At 33.8% G+C, this 25,084-nt stretch overlaps 1 protein-coding gene across 16 annotated transcripts in view; it reads left to right on the top strand.

The window, feature by feature from the left end:
- The window catches only part of LOC108688864 (forkhead box protein P1), a 304,708-nt gene that overhangs the window by 272,083 nt on the left and 7,541 nt on the right, over positions 1–25,084 (top strand). For 5 of the 16 annotated variants that reach the window (XM_018195374.1, XM_018195372.1, XM_018195385.1 and 2 more), the window contains 10 exons: positions 6,503–7,090; positions 7,314–7,376; positions 11,316–11,565; positions 13,277–13,384; positions 13,507–13,681; positions 15,189–15,375; positions 17,264–17,561; positions 18,348–18,416; positions 20,488–20,564; positions 21,078–21,179. In XM_018195374.1, coding sequence (XP_018050863.1) covers positions 6,503–7,090; positions 7,314–7,376; positions 11,316–11,565; positions 13,277–13,384; positions 13,507–13,681; positions 15,189–15,375; positions 17,264–17,561; positions 18,348–18,416; positions 20,488–20,564; positions 21,078–21,179 — 1,917 coding nt within the window. Of the gene's footprint in view, positions 1–6,502; positions 7,091–7,313; positions 7,377–11,315; positions 11,566–13,276; positions 13,385–13,506; positions 13,682–15,188; positions 15,376–17,263; positions 17,562–18,347; positions 18,417–19,126; positions 19,172–20,487; positions 20,565–21,077; positions 21,180–24,648; positions 24,780–25,084 lie in introns of all 16 variants that reach the window. The other 11 variants (XM_018195382.1, XM_018195381.1, XM_018195388.1 and 8 more) reach the window with 8 other exon arrangements.

Raw genomic sequence — 25,084 nt, 5'->3', positions numbered from 1 at the left:
ACTTTATATTTAAAAAGATAATTAATTATTTATAATATATAATTTTTGAAGATAAGAAATAGAATAAATAAGTACACGTTACGTTAAATACTTTTCAATTCTGCATCTCTTACGTGTAAGTTAGACATTTCTAGCAAACGTTTTCTGTGGTGCTCAGATATTTATTATTCCCAAATTCTCATTCTCTTCGAACTTGGCAATGATAGCGACAGGGGGTTGGAATCTGTAGAGTAATTTGTATTCCACATTTCTCACGAAACGATGGGGATGTCGAATACTCGTGTCGCGTCTGCTCATCCTCCCTTCTTCCACTCTCCCTCTCGCGCACATTCGTAAGACTCTTACACACACTCGGGCCAGTGAGTAACGTCTGATTATGCGAGCGCATGACTGCCCGTAACGCGATTTAATATTAAAATATTATGACAAACGTCAACAGGAGGCGGGTGTAAAGAGACGCGCCTCTGATTGGCCCGCGACCGCGTGAATACGAAACGAGAGATAGGGACATCTCACCAACCCTTGTTTTGCCCTTCGCTACTCTTCCCTTTTTACTCTTGCGACTGAAACCCAAAAGAGAATTTCGACAGATAAAGCGAATAAGGGGACCAGGTGTTAACTCAGTTGAGAATGCGGTCTTCCGGTTTTTAATTCCATTATTCTTTTGTATCTTGAGAGAACCTACTATCGCATACTGTAATATCAAGTAAATCTTTTTAAACCATCTCATACATAATGTATGATAATTTTGATTCTCTGTCTTACTTTGTTTGTATCACACGATCTAGAAATATTGTCAATTCATATAATTGTTATACACGCGTCTATAAATTAATTTAATTTCTAAAGAATAGAAAAATTTGTGTTTTATATTTCTTATCTGCTATAACAATATATTACATAAAAAAATAATTATTTTTTTTTAAATTAAATTTATTTTGTCATCCTTCTAATCAATACTTTTATGGAAAGAACGATTTTGTTGGAATATTTAAAAATTTAGTTAGATACAAATCTGAAAATATATATAATTTTATTAATCCAAAATAATTATGAAGGAAACTCAAATATAATGAGTAATGCTGCAAAATATTTTAATATTTTAGTAACCAGCTTAAATGTCTTATATAATTATTTTGATAATTAAACAACTTATTTTTAGACTTATATCTAGCTAAATTTTTAGATACTTCAGTAGAACTATCTTTTCACGTTTGTGTAAAAAAAAAAAATAATCTACTTTTTATATGTTTAAAACATCGACCTTCAGATTAAATTAAATTTGAAAAATTTACATGTAACCAATTGGATGGCTGATAAAGCAGCTACGTACATCAAAACTGTGAAGTAAAATAGGCAGGTGAATGCAAAATACAAATAAAGAATCGACATGGAATGTGATTTGAATTCATCGTGCAAGTAGATCGTCGATGCGGTATCAATTTAAACGTCCAACTCTTTTCGTTGGCTTTTTTCCATGTAAAAGTATCTGTAACGCGAGCGAGTCTGCACACACGAAGCTCGAACGAGACTCGACGCACGTAGCTTAGTCCGCGCATCGTCGACATGCAGAAAAGCGCGCTGAATAAACACTCCTGACAGCGTGCCTGTAACGAGTTTAAAATCTAACGATATCCCACCGGTTTAAAACACGGCCGATGTTCGCCGGCTATCGAACAATCGCCTACACAACAGAAATTTCGATACCCGTTTTGTATTCATTTCCGCCTATCGGCTGATATCGATATTCTTCTTTTTTCTACCTAGTGAGCAATTACAAAACGATTGGCGTTGATCGTTCGTTATTAAATCATTTGCATCATTAGGTAATTGTATTCAATTTTTGTTTCATATAAAATGCGCGATTTTTTTCGAGATTCTCGTTAGATCTCAAAACTTTTTTTTGGGTACAAATTATTGAATCGATTACTTCGATTCGATACTTCAATTAGAGACTGATAAATAATTCTAAATTAAACATAGATGTATCTTATTATTATTCAAAGAATATATAGTACTTGATTTAAATCTTATTATTATGTTTTCAAAGAAAATTTTATTTAATTATAGCATTCGTGAAATGTTCTTTTAATTTTACATTTCTCATTTTGATATATTTGCATGGTTGAAAACAAAATGAAATTATATTTTATGAGTTTATACATAGAAGTTTACATATAGAGTCGTTTTCAGTATATTTACGAAAATTGAATTGTTAAATATTTAGCCAAAAATAATGATGAGTCAGAGATTTGTCTAAACTCCTGAACATTGGCAGATTTTTGCGAGGGCACCCTTATACCAGCAGATGAAGCATAGTAGAAAGTTCGGCAACGTGGAGAACCGAAAGTATCACGGCGAGGATGTACATAAGGAACTCATATACAGCCACGGGAGTTTCAGTAAGAGAGGTTGCTGCAGCGGGGGAATAAATCCAAACAGTAAACAGAGCGGAGCTTTTGCGAGGAAACGTTGGTGAAAATTCTAATATATAAAAGATATGAGAGCCCGCGCGAGGGGGTTGAACTCAAAGAAGCCTCCGGGATTCAAATAAGTGGGGTTACGCGTGGTACCCGTGAGGGAATGAGGGGCGCAAAAGGGATGGGCGGGGGTTGAAGGAATCTGAACAGCCAACAACAAGCGCACAGCCTCCGACCTTTATTTAACCTTTTCTTAAAAGAGTCTTAGGAATCCCTCTTATCTGTAGTCGATGGCCCTTCAGTGTCGGCCCTTATACTTTCATTCTTTCGTACTCTTATATCTTTTTCCTTTGCCCCTCTCCCCCATCCCTCGTGTACATACATCGAACTTCATCGTCTTTTTCCTTTGCTTTCCGCCCGCTTCCCCCTGGAAACTCTTACGTTTTCGCGACGAGAATCATTATCCCTTCCGCGTTGTCGCGGTTTTCGGTTTAAGATTCTTCATTAAGAAAGAAGCGGGAATGGAATTAATTAAGGAATTAAAGGTCGACCTCTACGAAGAACCGCTATCAGCCGAAGTGGATTAAACCAGTTCTGCTGATCGTCACATTTTATTAATTCTGTGGGCAAACGATGAACCTCACAATCTGAAGGTGCACGTGGTCTTCTCACTCTTTGTAATAAGAGTTGCAGGCAATTTGTAATAGTTGTACATTTCAATAGTTGTATGCTAATCTTCAAAAGTATTTAAATACATGCAAAAGAGACTAAAATATTTATTTGCTTGATACATAATATTATTACTTTTATAATTAGGAAAAATAACATTCTTATTTTTACAAGTGACATAACGATGGCATACATATTTATTAATGTAGTTCACAATATCAGATAATTTAAATTCTAAGTATTGCCATATGCTAACCGTCATGTTTAGTAATGATAATCAGACGAATAAGCGAGTAACTATTGTATGAATAACATACAGAGCTGTTTGATTGCGTAAAATGGAAATGTTAACTGTAGGAGTTCGTAGCTGTGGTAATAGAAAGAACAAAATTCGGAAATGCTGCAGTTCCAAATGCATACGCGCCAAATTCTGTGAGTGCCTTTACGTCTGTTTTCCTTCGCTGCCTCCGACTCTGTCGTTTTCTATTCCCTTTCCTTTCTTTCCTCTACCTCACAGACTTTGGCCTGAAATGCCACGCGCTGGCGCTCCTGACTAAACACTGATAACGCGCGCCGCGGAATTTCTTTGCATGTTATAAACATACGTAATCGTACACAAATAAGATTAGCATAGGACTCGGCATGCTGGATTTGCAAGAGACACACGGCCTTCCGCCCGAGAGACAATCGTTTCGTAGCTTCGTGTGTAAAGGCAAAGTATTTTAAATTTATCTTTCAACGTCTTCGGTGTCCGATAGGATTTGATTCGAGAAGACCAAGCTTTGGTCGCCCTGCCAATTATTAGCAATATTGTAGAATAGCGCAAATTGATCTCACATGAGAATGATTTTATGTGCTTAGTATATAGTAGCCCGCTAGAAAAGCAGAAGTAAATTACGTAATTATTTTTTGTGAATTAACTAGTTTTTACGTCGTTTTTTTACACCCATCATTTATGCAACTGCATTTTAACATGGAATTTTATTGCTCTTTAACACGGATTTTTTATGACAATACAGTTATAAACAACATTGCATTATAAACACATTTATGCCACGCATGTTGTGATTGTACAATTATTTTTGTCGACTAGAACACAATTGACGAAGAGTCAGCAATTTTGCATCATTTGATATTTCAATGATAGTAGCTCGACAAAAGTTTTGTCATGTAAAGATGCAAAAAAAGAAGAAAGAATATATTCGCGGAATAAACACATCGCGGAAAACTCATACGAACGTCTTCGACAAGCTGTTTTGCTGTCCAATGGATCCTTGTGATGATAAATATTTGCACAAACGATGCGTCTCCGAGACACGTGTGTTTGTAGTAATTATTTTGTTGCGTGATGATTGTTTGTTATGCAATTCGGTCCCGACGAAGGCACGAAGTGCAAGGCCATCGAACACTCGAATTGGAAATATTTTCAACTGAACGTGTCTTGTATATCATTTCATATCATGCTTGTTGTACGTGATAATATAATATATATATATATATATTTAAGATAGTTGTTTACAAGAATAAATAGAGCGATATATAGGATGTTATTCTATAAAGATCATAACAACGTTTAAAAGTAGATTCCTAGTAGAAGTCATTTAAGATAAAAATCTAATACTAAAATGTCGGGCATGGAAAAAAAATTTGCCCTACCATAGCTAATTTTAGTTTGTTAAAATAGATTTACTGCCGTACTATTTTATGAACTACGGAAATGGTTTGCTGTTTCTGCTATAATATAAGTATCATAGCTAAGACTAACTACGATTTTGTATATCTTAACTGTCCATATTTGACACCTACCATTTAGTTACCACACACAGTTTTTAGTTATGACAGTTATATACTTGCTTTTTTCCGTGAGACTATAATAATTTTTAAATTATAAGCAATTAAAAGTTAGTGAATTAGTCGTACCGCTTTGCGCGTTCAGGTGTGATACAACATAAAGTGCTAAACGCGGAAGCTAATTATGTCACTTCTTGTTAATAACAATATAATGATTTGCGTGCGAAGATTATTATTTTTATATAATTATTAATATATATTGAAAAATTATAATTACCTCAATATTTCAATATTAGGATTTTTTTTTCTCAAAATGCTATTAAGTATCTCTTCTTCAGCAGTTACAGTTTTTATGAAATATTCTATATAAGACAAGTAGCTTACTCATTCGTTTCATTCACGATTGCTGATACTATTATACATTTCACATATACTGCAATAAAATATTTATATTAATTAACGTTATTGATACATAGCATCTTATTTAACATACCGTCAAAATGATATAATATAACGTGAAAAATAATTTAAATTATGCAATAATATAAATTACGTGCATATGTATAACAGCAAATGAAATCTAATCTTGGAAATTTACTTTGTGATATATATTTTTTTATATAATATTTTACAACAAATATTTTTATTGTGCAATAAAATTTAAATTATTTAAAGTTTCATTAGAAAATAATACGATTCGTCGCCAAAGTATATTAAATTCTTATATTATTTTGATGACATTTTGTGTCTGGTGTATGTTTAAATTATTTAATAATTTAAACATACACCAAATTATTTAAAAGTTATTGTAAGTTTAAATTATATTTTATACGTTTATGAAAAATATTAAAATAAAAAAACGACGTTTTTTAAAAACTGTTATCTTTATATTAGAAAATTTATTGATTATTATCGCTAAATTTCTAGAAGCGCAAAAGCTAGTTATTATTTCTACGACGAAATATATCTTAAGGTAATAAAGGGTAATAAATTTCTCAGATAACATTGTCTAAAAGTGCCCCATTATATTATACAATAACACAATAATAATAATGAACTTATCGAGACATCTGGAACGCGCTCAAAAGTTTCGACCCTCGCGAGAAACGAGCAGAAGAGAAGCTCGATTCCGCCTTTACACTCGACAATCTGCTTGATGATGGAACTTAATAAAACAAATCCCGCTGTGTAAACAGCCGAGGAGACTCTAACTGACGTCATTCAGACAACAGCGAGTTTTCCTTCGAGCCAGCCAATGATGACGGAGCAGTCGAGGCTGGTCCGCACGCTCGAATACTATTAGATAAGATCAATATTGTTCAAAATACGGTAGAAGTTTAACGCATGTACATTACGTGGCATTTATATCATGAATATTCCGCTCGGAGCTGTTCTTTTGCTCCCTCATGTCCCGCGTCTCTCACGCTATCTTTTTCATTTAACTCTCGTCTCTTATCTCGAAATTTGCATAAATATCAGCCGATTTTGATTAAAATATTTATAATATATAGTATGTAGTTAAGATTTTTGGTTTTTCACGACACGGAGTTACTATGATTTCTCTACAAGGCAGCTCGCAACAGCCTTTGATCGAGCTCTCGATCTCCATTTTCATATTGCAGGCTACTTCGCTGTTTGCAGCCCTGAAGCAGCAGCAACAGCAATCGCGCGACAGCGTCTTCTCGTCGCGGGACCGTGAGTGCCGCGACAGGGATCGCCTATCTACGGTCCGCAATCGCGACTCCGGCAGAAGTAATATAGCGGAGACCGGTGGCGGCAGCGGTGTTGCTGATCAACAGCAGCAACAGCAGCAGCAAGATCTCACTATCGAGTACCAAAGCAATGGGAAGCTCAGTCCCGCCGGACACGTAGTGACACCAGCACCCATGACCCAGCAAAAGCAGCCAATCATCACGCAGCAGTCGCAACAGCCCAGCTCAGGGGCACCAGGGCCCCAACCTAGCCCGCATCAAAGCCCACAAGCCCCACAGAGGGGTTCACCACCGAATCCTTCCCAGGGTCCGCCACCCGGTGGCCCGCCAGGGGCTCCGCCGTCGCAGACCCCCTCGCAGATGATGCTCAGCTCGGCGAGCGGCCTTCATCAGATGCAACAATTGCTGCAGCAACACATACTCAGCCCCACGCAACTGCAATCCTTTATGCAGCAGCACACGTTGTACATGCAGCAACAGCAACAGCAACATCATCAGGTAAATGCCATTCTTCAATGTAGATATTTAATCAATATACTTCAAATTTTAAGACATGATTAATCAATCGATGATTAATTAATTTTGAATCAAATTTTAATATTATATCCATTTTTGTTTTTATGTATATTATTTTGCAATATAAAATTTTTACCTTGATTTTCATCTTTTGCATTGTTTATTTTTTTAATTGCTTTAGTCACAACATTGTATTAAATTTCAGGATTCATCTTCCGATCATACATCTAATCAGGAGCGGTTTGGTTATTTCTCTTCTTTAAAGAACGTAAGTGAAATATTCCTTAACAATAATAAGTTTATCTAGATTATTATACGAATAATTTAAATAATTAAGGAAGAAGCCCACAAACGCGATCGCGATCTTAGATTTTAGTTTCTTTAATAACATTTCTATGCATTTTATGTACATTCTTTTAATTCTTTAAATTGCGCGCCCAACTGTCTGTTGAATTTACATCGCAATCACATTGAAATAATAATTAAATTAATAATTTCAAATTAAATTAATCGTCAGTTTTTATCATAACTTTAATAGCAACTTAATACCTTAACTTATTGCGACAAATATTCCTGAGATATTCCTAATTGTTTTATTTTACATTATATAAAAATATTGAGTAAAAAGGAAAAAGGCATTCATATTACATTAAGAGAAACAATTTAATAGTAAAAGCAATCAGTAATGCGATATAAATTAGATATAGCTAAAATGTTTTTCCAATTTTACCCCTTCCATCGATTTATTCATTATGTATGGTGTCACTAATGTACAATTTCGCTAATAACGTCTAATAACAACGTTAATCAATTAAAAAATTGACTAAGGTAGTAGTCACGAATTAAAGATTCTTGTGCAAAAAAATGATTCTATTTTCAACGAAAATAACTATTTCACAGTTATTTATTTGATGGCTATAAATTTGTCGGCTGAAATCTTTCATAACTTTTATACGAATAGTATATTTTCATTTCGTGTAAAACTCGATCAAAATACGCTCTGTGATGCAAATATAACATTGTAATTTAATGACATAGTATCTTAAATTTAACTCTTAATTGAACAAACGAAACGGAAACGCAAGACACTTTCGTGAGGAAGCTAATCTTAAAAGAGGTTTTGAATTTCGGTATACGCGCAATTCGGCGGACGGGAAGTTCGATGCTATAGCGAGAGGGTTGATACTCGGTCTGTGTAAACAGGTAGTCCCTTCTATATCGTTACGATAACAATACACGTCGCGCGAACCACTTTTGCTATCCAGCCACAGTGTTATCCTGGCGCCTACGATCCAATAAGCACTCTGATATTCCTTTTCAAAAATACCAACGTAAGCGACAACAAATATTTTTCATAGCACCGTGTCATTTATTGTAGCAGAAATTATTCTTTGAAGAGAAAGAAATGCGCCGAATCTCAAATTAGAGAACGTTTTTTTTTGTTCAATCATTTTCTCAGAAATTATTGGTCACGTAACAATAACTTTTAATGCTCACATAAAATTGGATTAGTAAAGACGAATAAATATTAGGTATAGGGAAAGAACACGGTTTTGCTGAAGTATTCGTACACGTGGAAAGAACGGTTTTGCATATCTAAAAATTTAGATACAGATATGAAAATAATTTTTGAATCATCAAAATGATTATGTAGGACGCTTAAATTGGTTACTAGAATGTTAACTTAATTTTTGCAGTATTATTATCAATCTTTAAATGTTCTATATAATTGTTCTGAAGATCCGATAAAATTATTTTCAGATCTGTATCTAGCTAAATTTTTAGATATGCAAAATCGTTCTTTCCACGTGTACGAAGTTTAATTGCAGATCAAATTAAAGGCCAGCCCTATTATAAGTATATGTTATTAGGTATACAACTTTGCTTCCGCCGTTTTCCTGATGGTTTTAGCGGTAAGTGGTGGTCGAAATAAATAGATCATAGACGTTATACAATAAACTTCTGTCAACATAACCCCATAGAAACATTAGTCGATTTGTCTGCATCATAAAGTTATTCTCGATTGAAAATATCAGTTTACGAGCCAAATTCTCGTCATTTGCGGGAGGTTTTAATTTTTTGCTTCAATATGAAGAAAATCTGCGGCTGAGGCTCATCGAATGCTCTCAAATACTTATGGTGAGGCCACTATTAGAGAAAGAACATGTCGTGAATGGTTTCAACGCTTCAAGAACGGTGATTTTGACCGAAGACCGGCATAGCGGTGGAAGAGAGAAAGTTTTCGAAGATGCAGAATTGGAGACATTACTTGAGCAAGACTCGTGTCAAAATCAAGAAGAATTGGCACGATCATTGGGAATGCCTCAACAAGCCATTTCAAAACGCCTCAAAACCATGGGAATGATTCAGAAGCAAGGAAATTGGGTGCCGTACGAATTGAAGCCGAGAGATGTTGAACGGCGTTTGTTTGCTTGTGAACAGCTGCTTGAAAGGCAAAGACGGAAGGGATTTCTGCATCACATTGTGACTGGGGACGAAAAATGGATTCATTTCGATAATCCCAAGCGCAGAAAATCATGGGGAGTTCCCGGCCATGCTTCCACGACGGCTAAACCGAATATTCACGGCTCCAAGGTCATGCTCTGTATTTGGTGGGACCAGCTCGGCGTAGTGTATTATGAACTGTTAAAACCGACTGAAACAATCACAGACGATCGGTATCGAACGCAATTGATGCGTTTGAGCCGAGCATTGAAAGACAAACGGCCGCAACGAGAGACACGATAAAGTGATTTTGCAGCATGACAATGCTCGACCCCATGTTGCGAAAGTGGTCAAGACATACTTGGAAATGTTGAAATGGGAAGTCCTACCCCACCCGCCGTATTCTCCAGACGTTGCTCCCTCTGACTATCACTTGTTTCGATCAATGGCACACGGTCTGGCTGACCAGCACTTTCGGTCTTATGAAGAAGTAAAAAATTGGATCGATTCGTGGATAGCCTCAAAAGATGACCAGTTTTTTCGACGCGGGATTCGTACGCTACCCGAAAGATGGGAAAAAGTAGTGGCCAGCGATGGACAATATTTTGAATCATAAATGTATAACCAGTTTTTTACAATAAAGCCTCGAATTTCAGAAAAAAATGGCGGAAGCAAAGTTGTACACTTAATACTTGAAAATTTCTTGAACGTGTCAAGATTTATTGTGGGCAAAAATGTATGAAATATACAATAGATACAATAGATACAAAATATAAAGAAATCGTATGCTTAACATGAACATGGAAAATGCTTATTAGCGAGACCGTGTTTGCACCCATTAATCGTGCAGAGTGTTCGTTTATAGTAATATGATAAAGGGTACCTCGAAGTTTGTTTTAAAATATCCTCGAGGCGCACGAGAGAGACCGAGAAATGAAATAGGCGGAGGGAGTTAGTCTGGAGGGTGAGGTAAGCAATTAAGCATTGCCATCAGCCGTTGTGTCTCGTTGTTTGTCTTCGAGCTACCCATCAACTGCCCTCTATCTTCTTGCCTCCTTGGTGCCGCGAATTATCTGCGCCCGTGATTTATTCATCATTCCAAGACGTAAGTGCCGCCCTTTTTTCCTCTCCTTTTTATTCAGGCCAACTAATTTGGCAAGAGAGCGAAATGTTCACTTTTGTGCCTGACGTTTAATAATAAACTGTCGACAATATCATTTGATTTGTAATTAATTATTCCTATATCTTTTTTTTAATTAAGAGACATTCTCTGCAGAAAAGCTATAATTAATATAATATTTATAAAATGAAAATGATAATGTGTGGAATTTTCTTCCTCCTTTTTTCCCTTTCTTTTTTTATAAATTATACATATCAAAAATTAAATAAAGGGATATATTGGACAAATAAAAGTTAAGTGCGGTTAGTAGGACGCAATTTAAATCTATTATCAATTGTATTCAATTGCAAAGCTTCAAACGTTTCGGCTTTTGAGCCGTTATCAGCGATTATAAATTTTATATATATAGATATATATAAATCTAATGCCTTACCTTAATGAATCTTTAACTTCGCGATTATATTCTTCCAGTATAATCACGTCGAGGATCGCATTGTTCATTGTTTATGTATATTAAATTATTCGCTTAATGTAATCAATTATGTAATACAATGTAATATACAACATTAATATACAACATTAAACTAGTAAAGTGATATAAAATACTTTATACATTTGCATATCGCTTCTGATTTGTTTTAGCATCAGCATCAACTTGCGGAACTCAACAAGAAACAATTGGAACAGGCAATGCAACAACTGCAGGAACAATTACAGCTGAACTTATTTCAGCAGACACATTTATTGCAAACAGCGGACAAAAAGAAAGCATCGGCGCCTCTTCAGCAACTAGCGATTCAACAACAGCAACTGATACAGCAATTACAGATTACACAGAGGCAATATCTGTTACAGCAAGGACTGAGTCTTCAAGGCCATAATCCTTCTTCAGGTATTTATTTAAATAAAATTAATGTGCTTGATTGAAAGATATTTCGATATGCGTTAATAATTTTTAAATACGATTAGATAAAGTGCGAACATAAGATATATTTATGATTCCAATAGAGTGTATTACCAATATATTTTCAACGAAATATAATACGAAATTCAACGAAATTAAAATAAACTATAAGTTTTATAATAGTGATTATTAATCTTTTACATTGTATCAATCAATAGTTATGATATATTAAATATTACTTCAGTAAAAAGATTTGAAGTGTTTAGACTTAGAACAGGTCAAGTGTATAATTAAACTACATTTTAAATACGAAATCTCATCTAGATAAAATCTTAGATTTGATTAAGTCTGTTCTTTATATATAAAACGAAGAATTATTCAAAAAGGTGATCAGGATTTTTTTTTAATTCTTAAAAATGATATTTGTATCTTATGAATGCGTGAAGTTTTTTCAAAGATTGTTAGTCGTTGTTTTAATATCTTGCACGTGTTCTGCATCAGTACGTATATATCTCTATCATCAAGAAGTCAACGTTTTTATCAACGCATGTTCACGTTCGTGATAAAAGGATTATGCAAACGTATATTTTTAACTCGCGTGTTATTGTCACATTCTAACACGATTACATTGCATAAACATAGGAATTCGTTATCAAGACAATCACATGCTGCAACTGAACACATGAGTGTATTTGCTGCGACGCGTGACATACTCGTGTCATAGGAATCACATGTCATCAGTAGCACGTACGCAAAGACAAAGATAAGCTTTGATATTGGAAGCATCCCTTTAGTTTTAAACTAAAACGATTCAGTATCTCCTATATAATCCTTTCGAATTTCTGTGCACTATGTCTCTTTATTTCTTTATTTTTTTCTTCACTTTAATTTCATTTACTTCTTCTCTTCTTCCATTCTCCCTTGCGTCTCCCTTTCTTGTTTTTTACCCTGAACAAAACTTTTATACAAAAGCGTTTCGATTACAAACCGATGCTCGCTCCAACGATGTTCTCTTTTCTGATACTTGTACGTATAGGTACATGATACATATGTTCGAAAGAATCGAAATCATTCGAAATAGCAACCGTGATTCATCGTCAGACGTTTCAAATTCAAGAGTTCATACATGAATCTAGTCATTATTTTCAACAATGCATCTGGCCCTTATTCCCACTGTTTGCTACGTTCTTTTTATTTTCTTCATTTCTCAAAAATTTAACTATCTTATCTTTTAATTTTATCGTTCTTAGCATTTTCAATTCCTCCTATTTTCAATTTCTTCTTGTCGACGCGTTGCTTCGTCTTTCATCCACATGAACATTTGCTTCACGATTGTATCAAGATTGCACTGAATATTAATTGCGGATATTGTTTATCTCTCAGTTAACAAGCTGATATTATTTATCGTCATTTTGACGTTAAAATGAATACTAATAATGACAAATTGTTTGATAAGCTACTCTGTTTAAATATTTATGATAACAAACTTTTTTTTAAATTAAGATTTTTACTGATCATGTGATATGATCATGTGATGCAATATATATATTTCTAAGCAATTACATTTTCTTTTGATTTCCTATCTTAATTACGAAAATTCAACAATATAAATATATTTTTTTTTATGGAAATTATGGCGATGGCGATTATTATCTTTTCGCTTAATCATTTTCAAATGGATACTTTTTTCTAAATTAAGCAGGTTTGCCACCAAGTGATAATCTACCATCATGGAAGTCAGAGCCCTCGGATACACCGGAATCCCACCAGAATTCCAACGTGGCGAAATCGAATTCTGGATTGAACGGTAAAAAAACAGTTTCACGCTTCTCTGTTGATCTCAAGCTCGTTCGTTTTTGTATTCTAATTTCTCCATGCTTATGTTTTATTTTTTTGCGAATGCGACGTTCGTTTACCGAACTATCGCAGGCATTCTGAATTCGATAGCTTCGAGCCGACGATCCGAGGTGAATGGTACAACACCGATGGACGAGAAGCCGCTGGATGCCTCCTGCAACGACAAGGTTCATCCCCTCTATGGCCATGGGGTGTGCAAGTGGCCAGGCTGTGAAGTAATTTGTGAAGACTATCAAGCATTCCTTAAGTGAGTTTTTCGATTTATTTTTTTTAAATATATTTTTTTAATTTTCGACATCTAAGGGTCAACCGTTATTCAACTTCCATAAATTCAGTAAAATTTCCTTCCAGCTATCAAATAACAAATTTTTGTGAGTGCAAGTATTTTTAATATTTACTTTAGTACTTTTTACTAATAATATAAAGATTCAGATTAATAACGAATCGAAATAAAAACGCGATATATTTTAGAGAGATAAACTATTTTCAAACAGATAAGTGAACGTAAAAAAGAAAACTGCGAATATGTATGGGAAACTGAAGAAATAGAAGGAATAAAGTCGGTAATTAAATTGGGGGGAATGAGGCAAAGAAAGTGTAGAAAAATCGCTCGTGTCAGCATATCTCATTGACATCAGGCGTTTTCGCTCATCGGTTTCGAGCCGCAACCGCAAGCTCGTCGTAGCTCCATCCTATCCGAAAGATCCTTCGTAATCACGTAGCTCGTCTCACTGCAAACTCTCCCTCAAACAAGCCGTTACTTAAAAAAAAAGAAAAACGCTAATTACCTTTGTCTCATTAATATTCACGACATTCGACCGCATCGTTATGCCCCTCAGTCTAATCCCTTTCTGTCCCTTTCCCCCGTCAGTTCGTTCGTTCAAACTCCCTCGACCTTCCCGCATCTTCGTTCTTTCAACCGACCGATCCGCTCCTCTCGCCACCCTTTTCCACTCCCGTCGATACAGCCTTCCGTTCTGTCGACGAAGAAGGATTACGGAAATTCTTAAATACGGAATCTTGTTGGCGTTGTTGGCACCCCCATCCTCTACCTACGACGCGGCGAAGCTTAATTTTCTGTCCTGCCGTCTCCTGGGGGTTTGAGCTCTTGTAGCTCGGAGAATGGAAGCGTTACGTGCTCGGGATTTTTCGTGGCTTTCTGACGCGCAGATTTTTTTGCTACTCTTGCAAGATAATTCTGACAGTTTTTCTCATCTTTCCATGTTTTTTGTTGATAAACATAGGCTGCAAATCACTTAAATTTTAATTAGTTATTTTAAAGTCAAATTAAGTTAAAGATTGCAGAGTTTTTAAATTAATGATATAAATCTTTATTAGATCTGCCACGACATTATGCTAAAATATTAAATAATTTAAAATGAAATTTTTGTGTTTACATGAAACAAATGTAACGATAATAAATTTAATTGAAAATTTATTTGAATTTTATATATAATTTTACTTATATTCTTTTTTTATTATTTAATTTAATTTAACAAAAGGATAAAAAATGATTAATTATTATGTTAAAATATTATAAATAGTTTAATCTTATCATTTTCTTAATATTAACATCATAATATTTGCATTGAGAGAGAGAGAGAGAGAGAGAGAGAGAGAGAGATAGATAGATAGATAGAGAGAGAGAGAGAGAGAGAGAGAGAGAGAGAGAGAGAGAGAGAGAGAGAGAGAGGGGATTGAAACTGTAGCATGTTGAATTAAAATTAACCGTAATTAATCCTGAAATATTGCAGACACTTAAATACAGAGCACACATTGGATGACCGATCGACAGCGCAAGCCAGGGTCCAGATGCAAGTAGTGTCGCAGTTAGAAATTCAGTTGCAAAAAGAACGAGATCGACTAGGCGCTATGATGCATCATTTGCATATGGCAAAACAAATGGCTTCCCCGGAACCACCAAAGTCATCGGAGTCATCGGTAAATTCCCTTTATTATATTTATAATTAATATTGTTCTTTAGGTTAGATTTTTTATTTTATTGAATTATTTTATTTAATCATTCATTTATTATTAATCCATATTAAAAATAATGAAAACAACACGATGATGTCTATAATTTCTTTCGTAACAATTTAATTTCTTTATATAAAAATTGTATTCCATTAAGCTGAGTCATAAATAATTTCCGTTTTAGTATATGAATTTTATTTCTCAATAAAAAACAAAAAATTATATCTTAAGCAATTATATGTTCGCAATGATTTGTTCGCAATTATTTGCAATGATTTGTTGCCATTCCACTAATTGTATTTCTAATGATTTTAAAGCACCATGCATGGAAGTTTATTGAGCGTCCTCGTCTGGGTTTATTTTTTAACAACGTACATATCTTTAGAATGAAATTTTGTAAACCAATTTTGTACTTGCCTGTCAGTTATACCATAAACATTGCAAACTTTTTTTTGGCCTCCGTAGCATTTTTTTCTACCATAATATTATACGATGAATATGCATTTTTATTTCCTTCAATTCAGGATTAAGAAATTATTACTTTATTTCGATGTGTACACTATTACTATCATTATGAGATTTTTACGAAATTTACTTCAAACATGATTTGACCTGTCAAGTATAATGAGTTATTAACGTGATGATTGGCTATAAATGTATTATTATTCTCCGTATAATTTATTCTCCGAAATGGCAATTATTTATGATTCAACCTAAGGTATTGAATTTTTTCAACATTATTATAACATAAAATTTAGATTAGATTAGAGTTTGTTGTACCAACTGTATTAACAAAAATATATTAATTTATATTAACAAAAACAATTTATGCATACTACTGTCGTCTTTTCTTATAGCTTCATAAAAAAAAAATTAATTATCATTAGAGAATTATGAGAGTAACTTTATCTATAAATTTGCTGCAAATTAAAATTATTAATTGCATTATGAAACAAAAATACACCATGAAACAAAAGAAAATCTTTATCATAAATCGCGATTATAATACGCTTAAATATCCGCTATAGAAAGAATACTGAAAACTGAATCTGGAAAAATGGTTCAACTGCGATGCGTAAACTTTCTTCGCTGTGGTATTGCTATGAGATCGTAAAGCCGGATTTTCACGACAGACCAGCTCGTTGGAAGATTTTACGAGCTTCTCGTGGCTCGCTAACAACAACGCGAGTTTCAGTTTTAACGCGCCGCCGAGTCGAGTGCTAATTTATACATAAAGTTTGCATTAATAATTCATCGGAGCTGCGGTAATTTTATATCGCCTTAATTAAAACCCCTAACAAGTTGGGCAGTCAGAGAATACCAATATCGCATTAGCCCTCCGCCGGCGACAACGCTCGACGGTCGACGGCTTAATTATTTTAACGCAGCTGTGTGAGTAATTTCGCTACGAAGATCAGATTGCTCGTATACTATGATATGTAATAAGATATCCATATGGCAACTGCATTTATTGATATTCATATTTATATTGCAAGTGCTTTAAATATGTACATTACATTTATCATGAAATTTCTGGAGCAAAAGAAATGAGATATTTCTTTGTTATTAGATCTAAAAGACAAATCTTGCAATGATTTTAAAAGTTACAACCGTAGAGTTTTAAATTTTTCTGAGTTTATGAAAAATTAGTTAATCAAACTTTGGAAATTGCTCTGCATAAATTACATAAAAATATCTTTTTAACTACAATGCTTTCATTTTCGTTCTAAAATGATCTCTGTTCAAGAGAAATCTAAAATGATCACAGTTTATATTCAATTCGTTTATATCTTTATCATGACTGTTTTTGTCTCGTCTGCCAAATTTTTTGAATTTTGGGAACTCTCTTTTTCAGACGGGCTCGAATTTACCAAAGCTAAATTTTTCCACTGCGCTAATGAGTCAACCGCCACCTAACTTTGGAGTCTCTCAGGTGTCACCAGTATCCATGTCCGCGCTAGTATCTGCCGTGAGGTCGCCTGCGAGTGCTCAATTGCCTCCATCGGTTGGCAGTGCCCCGATGCCACCACTTCCGACCATACCCAATATGTCTAGTTTACCTCCCATGCCCAACATGCCTGGCAGCATGCCGAGTATGGCTGGTCCAATCAGACGGCGCATCAGCGACAAGTCAGCTCTTTCTTTGGCAGGAGGTAAGGTCATCTCTTTATTTCATAATCTTTAATTATCTTGCCTGACAGGTGAGATTTGAAATAATGTCTTCGAGAACTAATGGGGGCCAGAATCATACGTTTTGCGTTACCAAGGTCAATTTTGTTTTGAAATCAATTTTGCAACAGTTCTTCCGTTTTACCTGTTTCAAGGAAAATGGTTGATTCTGTGATCTTAATAGATTGTTGGTACGTTGAAATATCAATGTATAATGTATAGTATAACTCGTTAGTCGCTTATATTAATAATAAAAATTGAAATTAAAAATACATTAAAGGATATTGAATTATTAACAATTCGTTTTAATAAAACGTAATTTCAGTTATGTACATATATATTCAATTATGTATATATACATATACATAAAGAAAGATAAAAGAAACAAATATATAGATATATTAAAATTTTCTTGCCAAATGGTATTAACTGCGATTTGCGAAATATATATACACTATATACCTACATACTATTTATTTATCGAATTTAGTGATATTAATTCATTCCTAATTGAATATATCCCTTTTTTTAATTCAATTCCTATTGTATAATTTTTATATCTTATTTATTTATATATATATATTTATAGGAGCAAATTATTAACTTGTAAATTTAATGTCTTTAATTAAAATATTTTCGATGTAACCATTTTCCGAACGTATAGCTTTTATGATTGAAACGCATACGAGAGCTTGGAACTGGATTAATATCGTCTCAAAGAAAGGCGAAACGAAAGAAATGACAATTCAGAAATTAAATACTATTCGTAGGACTGTATGACGAGGGCACTGTAAGGCGCAGAGTAGCCGTCGATAGATCTGGAATAGATATTAACGAAGGTAACGATAACACAAAATCATATTCGGAGTGATGCGCGAGCTTCGAAATACCATTATGAAGAATTTCTGCACTGCAACTCTTATTAAAGTATTAATAAGAGAAGCTATCTTTTTCAAATTATATTATATAGATATGTGTCTAGAAAATAAATAATATATTATATAGCTATGAAAGTTATAAAACATTATTAATTTAAGAGAAATATGATAAATGAAAATTGCATGATGTCGATAATATTTCTTAATTTTCTTCGTAAACAGTATAGTTCTATGAGATCATATTTACAATTTTAATCCTGCGTAATAAGATAATTATATATTTATACTTTTGAAATTATTTTTGGCATTTCGAGGTTCGTCACAAAAATATATTCACTCCGACGAAATAAAAAAAAATACCGATCCTGTAGCAAGTGCTCTTTACGGTCCTCTATTGGTCTCGTGCCTTTTCCTGTCGTAAATTGTACCACACGCACAGATTACTTATGGTAGCGACTATGTCACGTGAAGCGACAGTGTTCAACACCTTGTTGGCGGTATAAAACGCATAGGTGTGTAGAGAGGGGATGCAAGGAAATTTATGCGATGAGAAAAGAAATTATATGAGATGAAAAAAAAAAATTCTTTCATCCGCCAGCTCGAACCTCTTTCTTATCGATGCTTTTGTTGTTTCCTTATTTCTTGTGCTGCCTGCCCTCCCCACCGTGTAGGGCTGCCCTACATGCTGGAGCGTGCTGGCCTTGACGTCCAACAAGGTACTGTCAACCTATTTTCCACACATTCCCTTTTGTGGCTTACAAATTTTCTTGCGAAAATATGCACCTTGCATGAACACTTACTTCCTTTCTTCATCTTCACCTCTGCCTCTCCACGTTCATATAACAATGACTTTGCTAAAGTATCTAACAAAATTTAGCTAGATACAGATCTGAAAATAGTTTCGTTGGATTATCAAAATAATCATGTAAGACACTCAAGCTAGAATATCAAAAATTTTTTTGCATTGCTCATCATGTTTGAGTTTCCTATGTAATTATTTTGATAGTAAGAAAATTATTTTCAAATCTGTATTTACTTAAATTTTTAAATATTTCAGCAAAATTATTCTTTTTATGTAGCAACAATTTTTCTAATTTTAATATAATTCTTGAAATAATTAAAATTGCGAGTATTCCAAAATCCCCATGCAAACACTTGAGGATAAATCGATTGGCTGTAATTTATTTTTTTATTACTTTTCTTTTAAGCGCGAAAGAAGTGATCCATATATTTACTTTGAACTACTTTTATTTTTGGCAAACAAATATGTGAACTTCAGTTTTAATGTTGTAAATGTACAATCACCTCTAAAAAGAGTAGTTCCAAAAAAGTTAAATGTGAAGAAGAATTTCGATGTTTGTATTACCTCCTTCTGATCTTTATGAAATTTTTCTTTTATAAAAGCATGCGTCTGTACATATTTCAGCAGATATAAAAATTATCGTTATTTTAGAAGAATCCATTTTTTATTCTTAATATTGATATTTTGCATATAATTTCTTTCTATGAAGCCTTATTATTAGATATATATTTTGCATATAGTTTTTAATTTATTTGATGACCAATTGCTATTTTCAAATTTAGAAATCCATTTAAATACTAAAAAAGAAAATTTAGAAAAACATAATTTAATAAAAAATGTGAAATATAAAATTGATATATATCTTATTATGCAATTCAAAATATATTTATAACTTTTCAAACTTATTTAATATTTAATACAAATATTTAAAAATACTTTAATATTTAATATAAATATTTAAATCGATTAAATTTTTTTGAAAATATCGTAAAAATATGCATAGCTTGATTTACTCTTCGTCATTTAAGAGCAAAATTTTATCATAATTTTATGTGACCAGCACAATGTTTGCTTGTTTGTGTGATCCTTGTGTTCAGATCTTATTGCGTAAAAAAAATAATTAAACAAGTATTACTTGTTATTATTATAATAAAAATATTAGCTTTCGTTACCTGCTATTATTTTTAATAACGTAATAGGATAAATGAAATTTGTTGCGTCCGGTTTCAGAAATTCAGCGAAATAGGGAATTCTACAAGAATGCAGACGTCAGACCACCGTTCACGTATGCATCCTTAATTCGGCAGGTGAGTAGATAATATAATTGGCGAAAGATTCTCCGGATATTGCATTTTCCCATCGCGTCGCATTATTTTAACAAATCATTGTGAGGATTTTCTTTAACAACATAAAACAATTTGAATGCTTATATACCTATTATCGTGATTATTTTAATAATTTCGAGAATATACTGAAAATTAATTTTCACTTTATTTATTAAAATTAATATTATTAATATTATTAAATATTATTCGGATTTAATAATAATGTTTATATTGTTCATTATATCTTCTTAATAATTATTTAGGTGTAATAAAATTTATTTTACTTATTAATTTTATATATTATATTTTGTTAAAGAATTTTAACATTTTCAAATCATTATTTATTATAATCTAAAAGTACAAATTTTGCACAATATACGAACCGATATTACACGTAAGTCTCTTCGTTTGTGAACATTTAAGTACCTTAGCCATGATGTTTTGCCTCTCAGAATAGAGCAAGTTAATATAATTATAATATTGCTCTTTTCATAGTCTATCATCGAATCTCCTGAGAAACAGCTGACACTCAACGAAATTTACAACTGGTTCCAAAACACATTCTGCTACTTCCGGCGCAACGCAGCAACGTGGAAGGTATATTTTATAATTCCAATAGTATAATTATCCAATTGTTTCAAAACAAGAAAATTAAATAAGAAACAGATAAAAGCTTTTGACTTCAAGATTCCAAAATGTAGATTTCTTATCAGAATTTTTTTCTAATTTTTCATGCTTGCAGCTAGTAATTTTTACAAGGCATAAAATATTCCAAGCTTATTATAGCAATTTTATTTCTCCATAAGAAAACCGGAAGAAGTTTCCAAACATAATCTTTAAATAGCGAGAGAGTTACGAGTAAAGTGGGGAAGTGACTCTCTTTTAACTGGATGAAGTTAGCACGAATCTGTTTGTGCAGCGGGAGTCAAGGATAAAACAAGGATAAAACAATCACGCAATTTGTATTTATACGAGCGTGTTAAGCTGAATGCGCTTAACAAGAAAAGATGACAGCTTATTGAGAATTTCGGATAATTATATATGTATTGATTTGGATTAACAGGCTAAGTGACGTGCCGGGCAGAGCAGCTGGTAATGATAGTTGTATTGCTTTCTCGAATAAGGGGGGAAAACTGGTAACATGTGAAATATGACATATTACGAGTCATTTATGAGCCATCTGTCATTATATTCTTCCTTGTTTCCCCTCGTTTGCAGACCACTCAATAGCATCGCGTGTCAGAATAACAGCAATTCTCTTAAACTAATAATAAACTAATAGTCCAATAACTAAACCAATAGTAAATAGAATTGGAACGTCCTTACAGACGATTATTGCATTACACATTCCTATAAACACATATTACATACGTCAATTATTTTATCGTTTAAAATGATCGTTGTCAATGTATCTGAATGAGAAATGTATTACCTGCAAAAACGTATTATATTAAATAATAGTAGAGATATATAAGTATTTTATAGATGATATTTTATAGAGATCTCATGAATCGCTTTATTCTGACATAATAGACTTTATTCTAAATAATTACGACGGTTTGAATGATTATTTGAATGATTATCATTATTTACTTAACTCTGGAACGAATCGACCGAATAAATGCGAAGCGTTTATAATATAGTAATATAAATTAATATATTCCGCGTCTCTCTACTCAGGTATCCAAAGGCAACGCAATATAATGTGCCGATGGTTCATGATCGATTTGTAAGCCGACGTGACAAACCGCTTGTTGGCAAGAGTGTTTGCGCGCGTGCGTTTTTGCGTGTGTGCGAGTGTGCGTGGAAGTAATTGACGTTTGCCATGACGCTTCGCCTCGCATGGTTATGTGTATATGAAAACATAAAGAAAAAACGCAAACAGGTTTGCAGCAGAGAGTGGAGGGAGTGAGAAGACGTGAGCGGAGCAGAGCCAAGGAACCAACAACGCCGGTGATAGCGGATGGCGACAAACACGTCATCGTACGGCCGCGTCGCGCGGCCTCGTCGAATTTTATATTCGGCCCTGCGGCATGAATAATTGTTGTCGTTGCCCCTAGATTTAGATGACTAGCTGTGCATTAACGATAAAGGAATGCCACAAACCGTGTCTCTTTCGATTAATCATTATTTTGGTTCGTTATTCCTCATGCGGCCTTCGACGTCGCGATTTCATTGCCGATTTCCTTCTAACAGCGATCGTCATCACCGATCATCGTCATCGATCATCGTCGCCACCGTCATTATTATTGATGGATATCGCGTTATTAATTATCGCTGATTATCGGTTGGCTAGACTTTATATTATTATTTGTTTTGTATATGTCACGCGATGCCGATTTCTGTTTTTTCTTTGTTGGCTGCCACCTGGAAGACTTGCCCGGCTCTTTTTTTAAATAATAAATTCAGTTGTGACTGAGTAGTTGCATTTATATAAGTATCTTTTAAAATTCATATACTATTACACTTGCGTAGTAATTTGCGCTGCTTTTACTTGATATTTATTATATTTATTCAGTTTGTATTATTTTATTTGTTCGCTTAGCATTTTTGAAACTCTATTTTACATATGTTCATAAAAGCAGCTTTTTTAAGAACGCTATAAAAAGTATTTGTTAATCTGCATAATCTGCGTAATTTAAGTTGTTGAAAAATATGCTATCCCGAATAAAAAAAAAATAGAAACAATACAGCAATATTTAAGTTTACGATACAAATTTAAGTTTAAGGTGGCAGCTTTGCTTGTATTCTTCAAGAATGCTAGCTGTTGCATCCATCTTTAAATGACAATAAAATTATCAAATTAATTTTTCTATCATAAATGAAATATCCTCGAACAATCTGTACATTATATAACGTTAGTGAAAAAAATTTTTTTTAATATAAAATAGAACCTGTGGGTATTATATATTTTTTGAGGAATATTTTTTGTTTATCTAATATGTTAGATTTCATAAATATAGGATAGAAAATATTTTCGTAATTTATTTATATGACATATTTGATTTTAAAAAGTGATCATAAAAATGTATCTTTCGTGTCTTCAAAGATGGCTGCCATAGCTCGCAAGAGCAGCGTTGTCGAACAAGTCATCCTAAAATTTATCTAGGTCAAAATTATTATCTATAAAGACTTGAATCGTAATAAAACGAGGAAATACAAGATCTAGGTTATAACTAGATCGAGGTCATAACTATAAGACTGAAACTATCATTTTGTACAAAAGTACGTCAAGTCATAAAATATTCGGGAGCTCGATTGTGTGTACCTTCTCTATAACATTTAAGTATATAAAATGAATGAGCAAACATGCATTATGGAATTAATAACTTCTATTGAAGTTATATTATAACTCTTTAATTATTATTGCTCGTATTTTTGGCAATACAAATGAATAAATGAATTTGAGTATCTCGGTAAAAACATGATAAATACGTTATTTCAGTATTTAGCGGCAGATAAATTTTGTTTCATTCTATTCATATACGTCTCTATTATCATCGCGACAAATTATAATCCTATCAGAGCCGATAGTTAAAAATATATTGAGAACTTCGTTGGAAATATAATACTTTATATGAAAGAGCTCTAAAAAAATTTGAAATATATAATGCAAAATAAATTCGCATAATATTAACTCAAGATATTGATACATCATTGCAGTAAACATATCAGGAGATATATTCAATCAAAGTTCTGCACAAAGTGTCTACGTTGTAATACTCAATGAGATCGTTCGCAACGCTGCTCGTTGGCACCTTGGCACCTCGACAAATCATACGGCACACGCACAATATCACACGTCTCACTTAGCAACCTCGCGCCTCGGTCTCACGATCATCATCCATTCTTGCCTCATCAGCGTGATCGGTCATCATCACCCGATGTCGAGGACTCTCTACCGCCTGCGTAACCATACAGCCGCACGTATACGTACACACACGCGCCACGAATCGCCATGAACGACCGTGATCCTTTCCCCCTTCGCCGACTACCGGGATCGTGATTGAGTTGGCTTCGTTCGTTTTTTGCGTTGCTTATTTAGTCTGTGTATTATTTTGTATAGAACGCAGTGCGACACAACCTGTCTCTCCACAAATGTTTCATGCGAGTCGAAAACGTGAAAGGGGCCGTATGGACGGTGGACGAAGTGGAGTTTTACAAGAGACGCCCACAGCGCGCTTGCAGCACGACCGGGTACGTTGCCCCTCCCCATGCCCCATCGATCAGAAAAAGAAATAATTACAACCGCGCTTTTTACTCTCTTTATTCTCTCTCTCTCTCTCTCTCTCTCTCTCTGTCTCTTTCACTTTCTCTTTCTCTCACACCAATATTTCTTACCGCTCCTTTAGCTTCCCTCCTCTCGGAGCGGAGATCAACGAAACTTGAAGCCCGCATTCTTTCCTTTTCCCCGATGTATCAAGGGGATAATTTTCTCACAAACTTCCTTATGATTTTATCACCGTTTTTTCCCGAAATCCTTCCTTTATATATATATATAT

The sequence above is a fragment of the Atta colombica genome, unplaced genomic scaffold, assembly GCF_001594045.1.
Source record: "Atta colombica isolate Treedump-2 unplaced genomic scaffold, Acol1.0 scaffold243, whole genome shotgun sequence".
Taxonomy (NCBI): domain Eukaryota; kingdom Metazoa; phylum Arthropoda; class Insecta; order Hymenoptera; family Formicidae; genus Atta; species Atta colombica.
The sequence above is the reverse complement of the archived record's forward strand: the minus strand, read 5'-3'. Positions and strand labels throughout refer to the sequence as shown.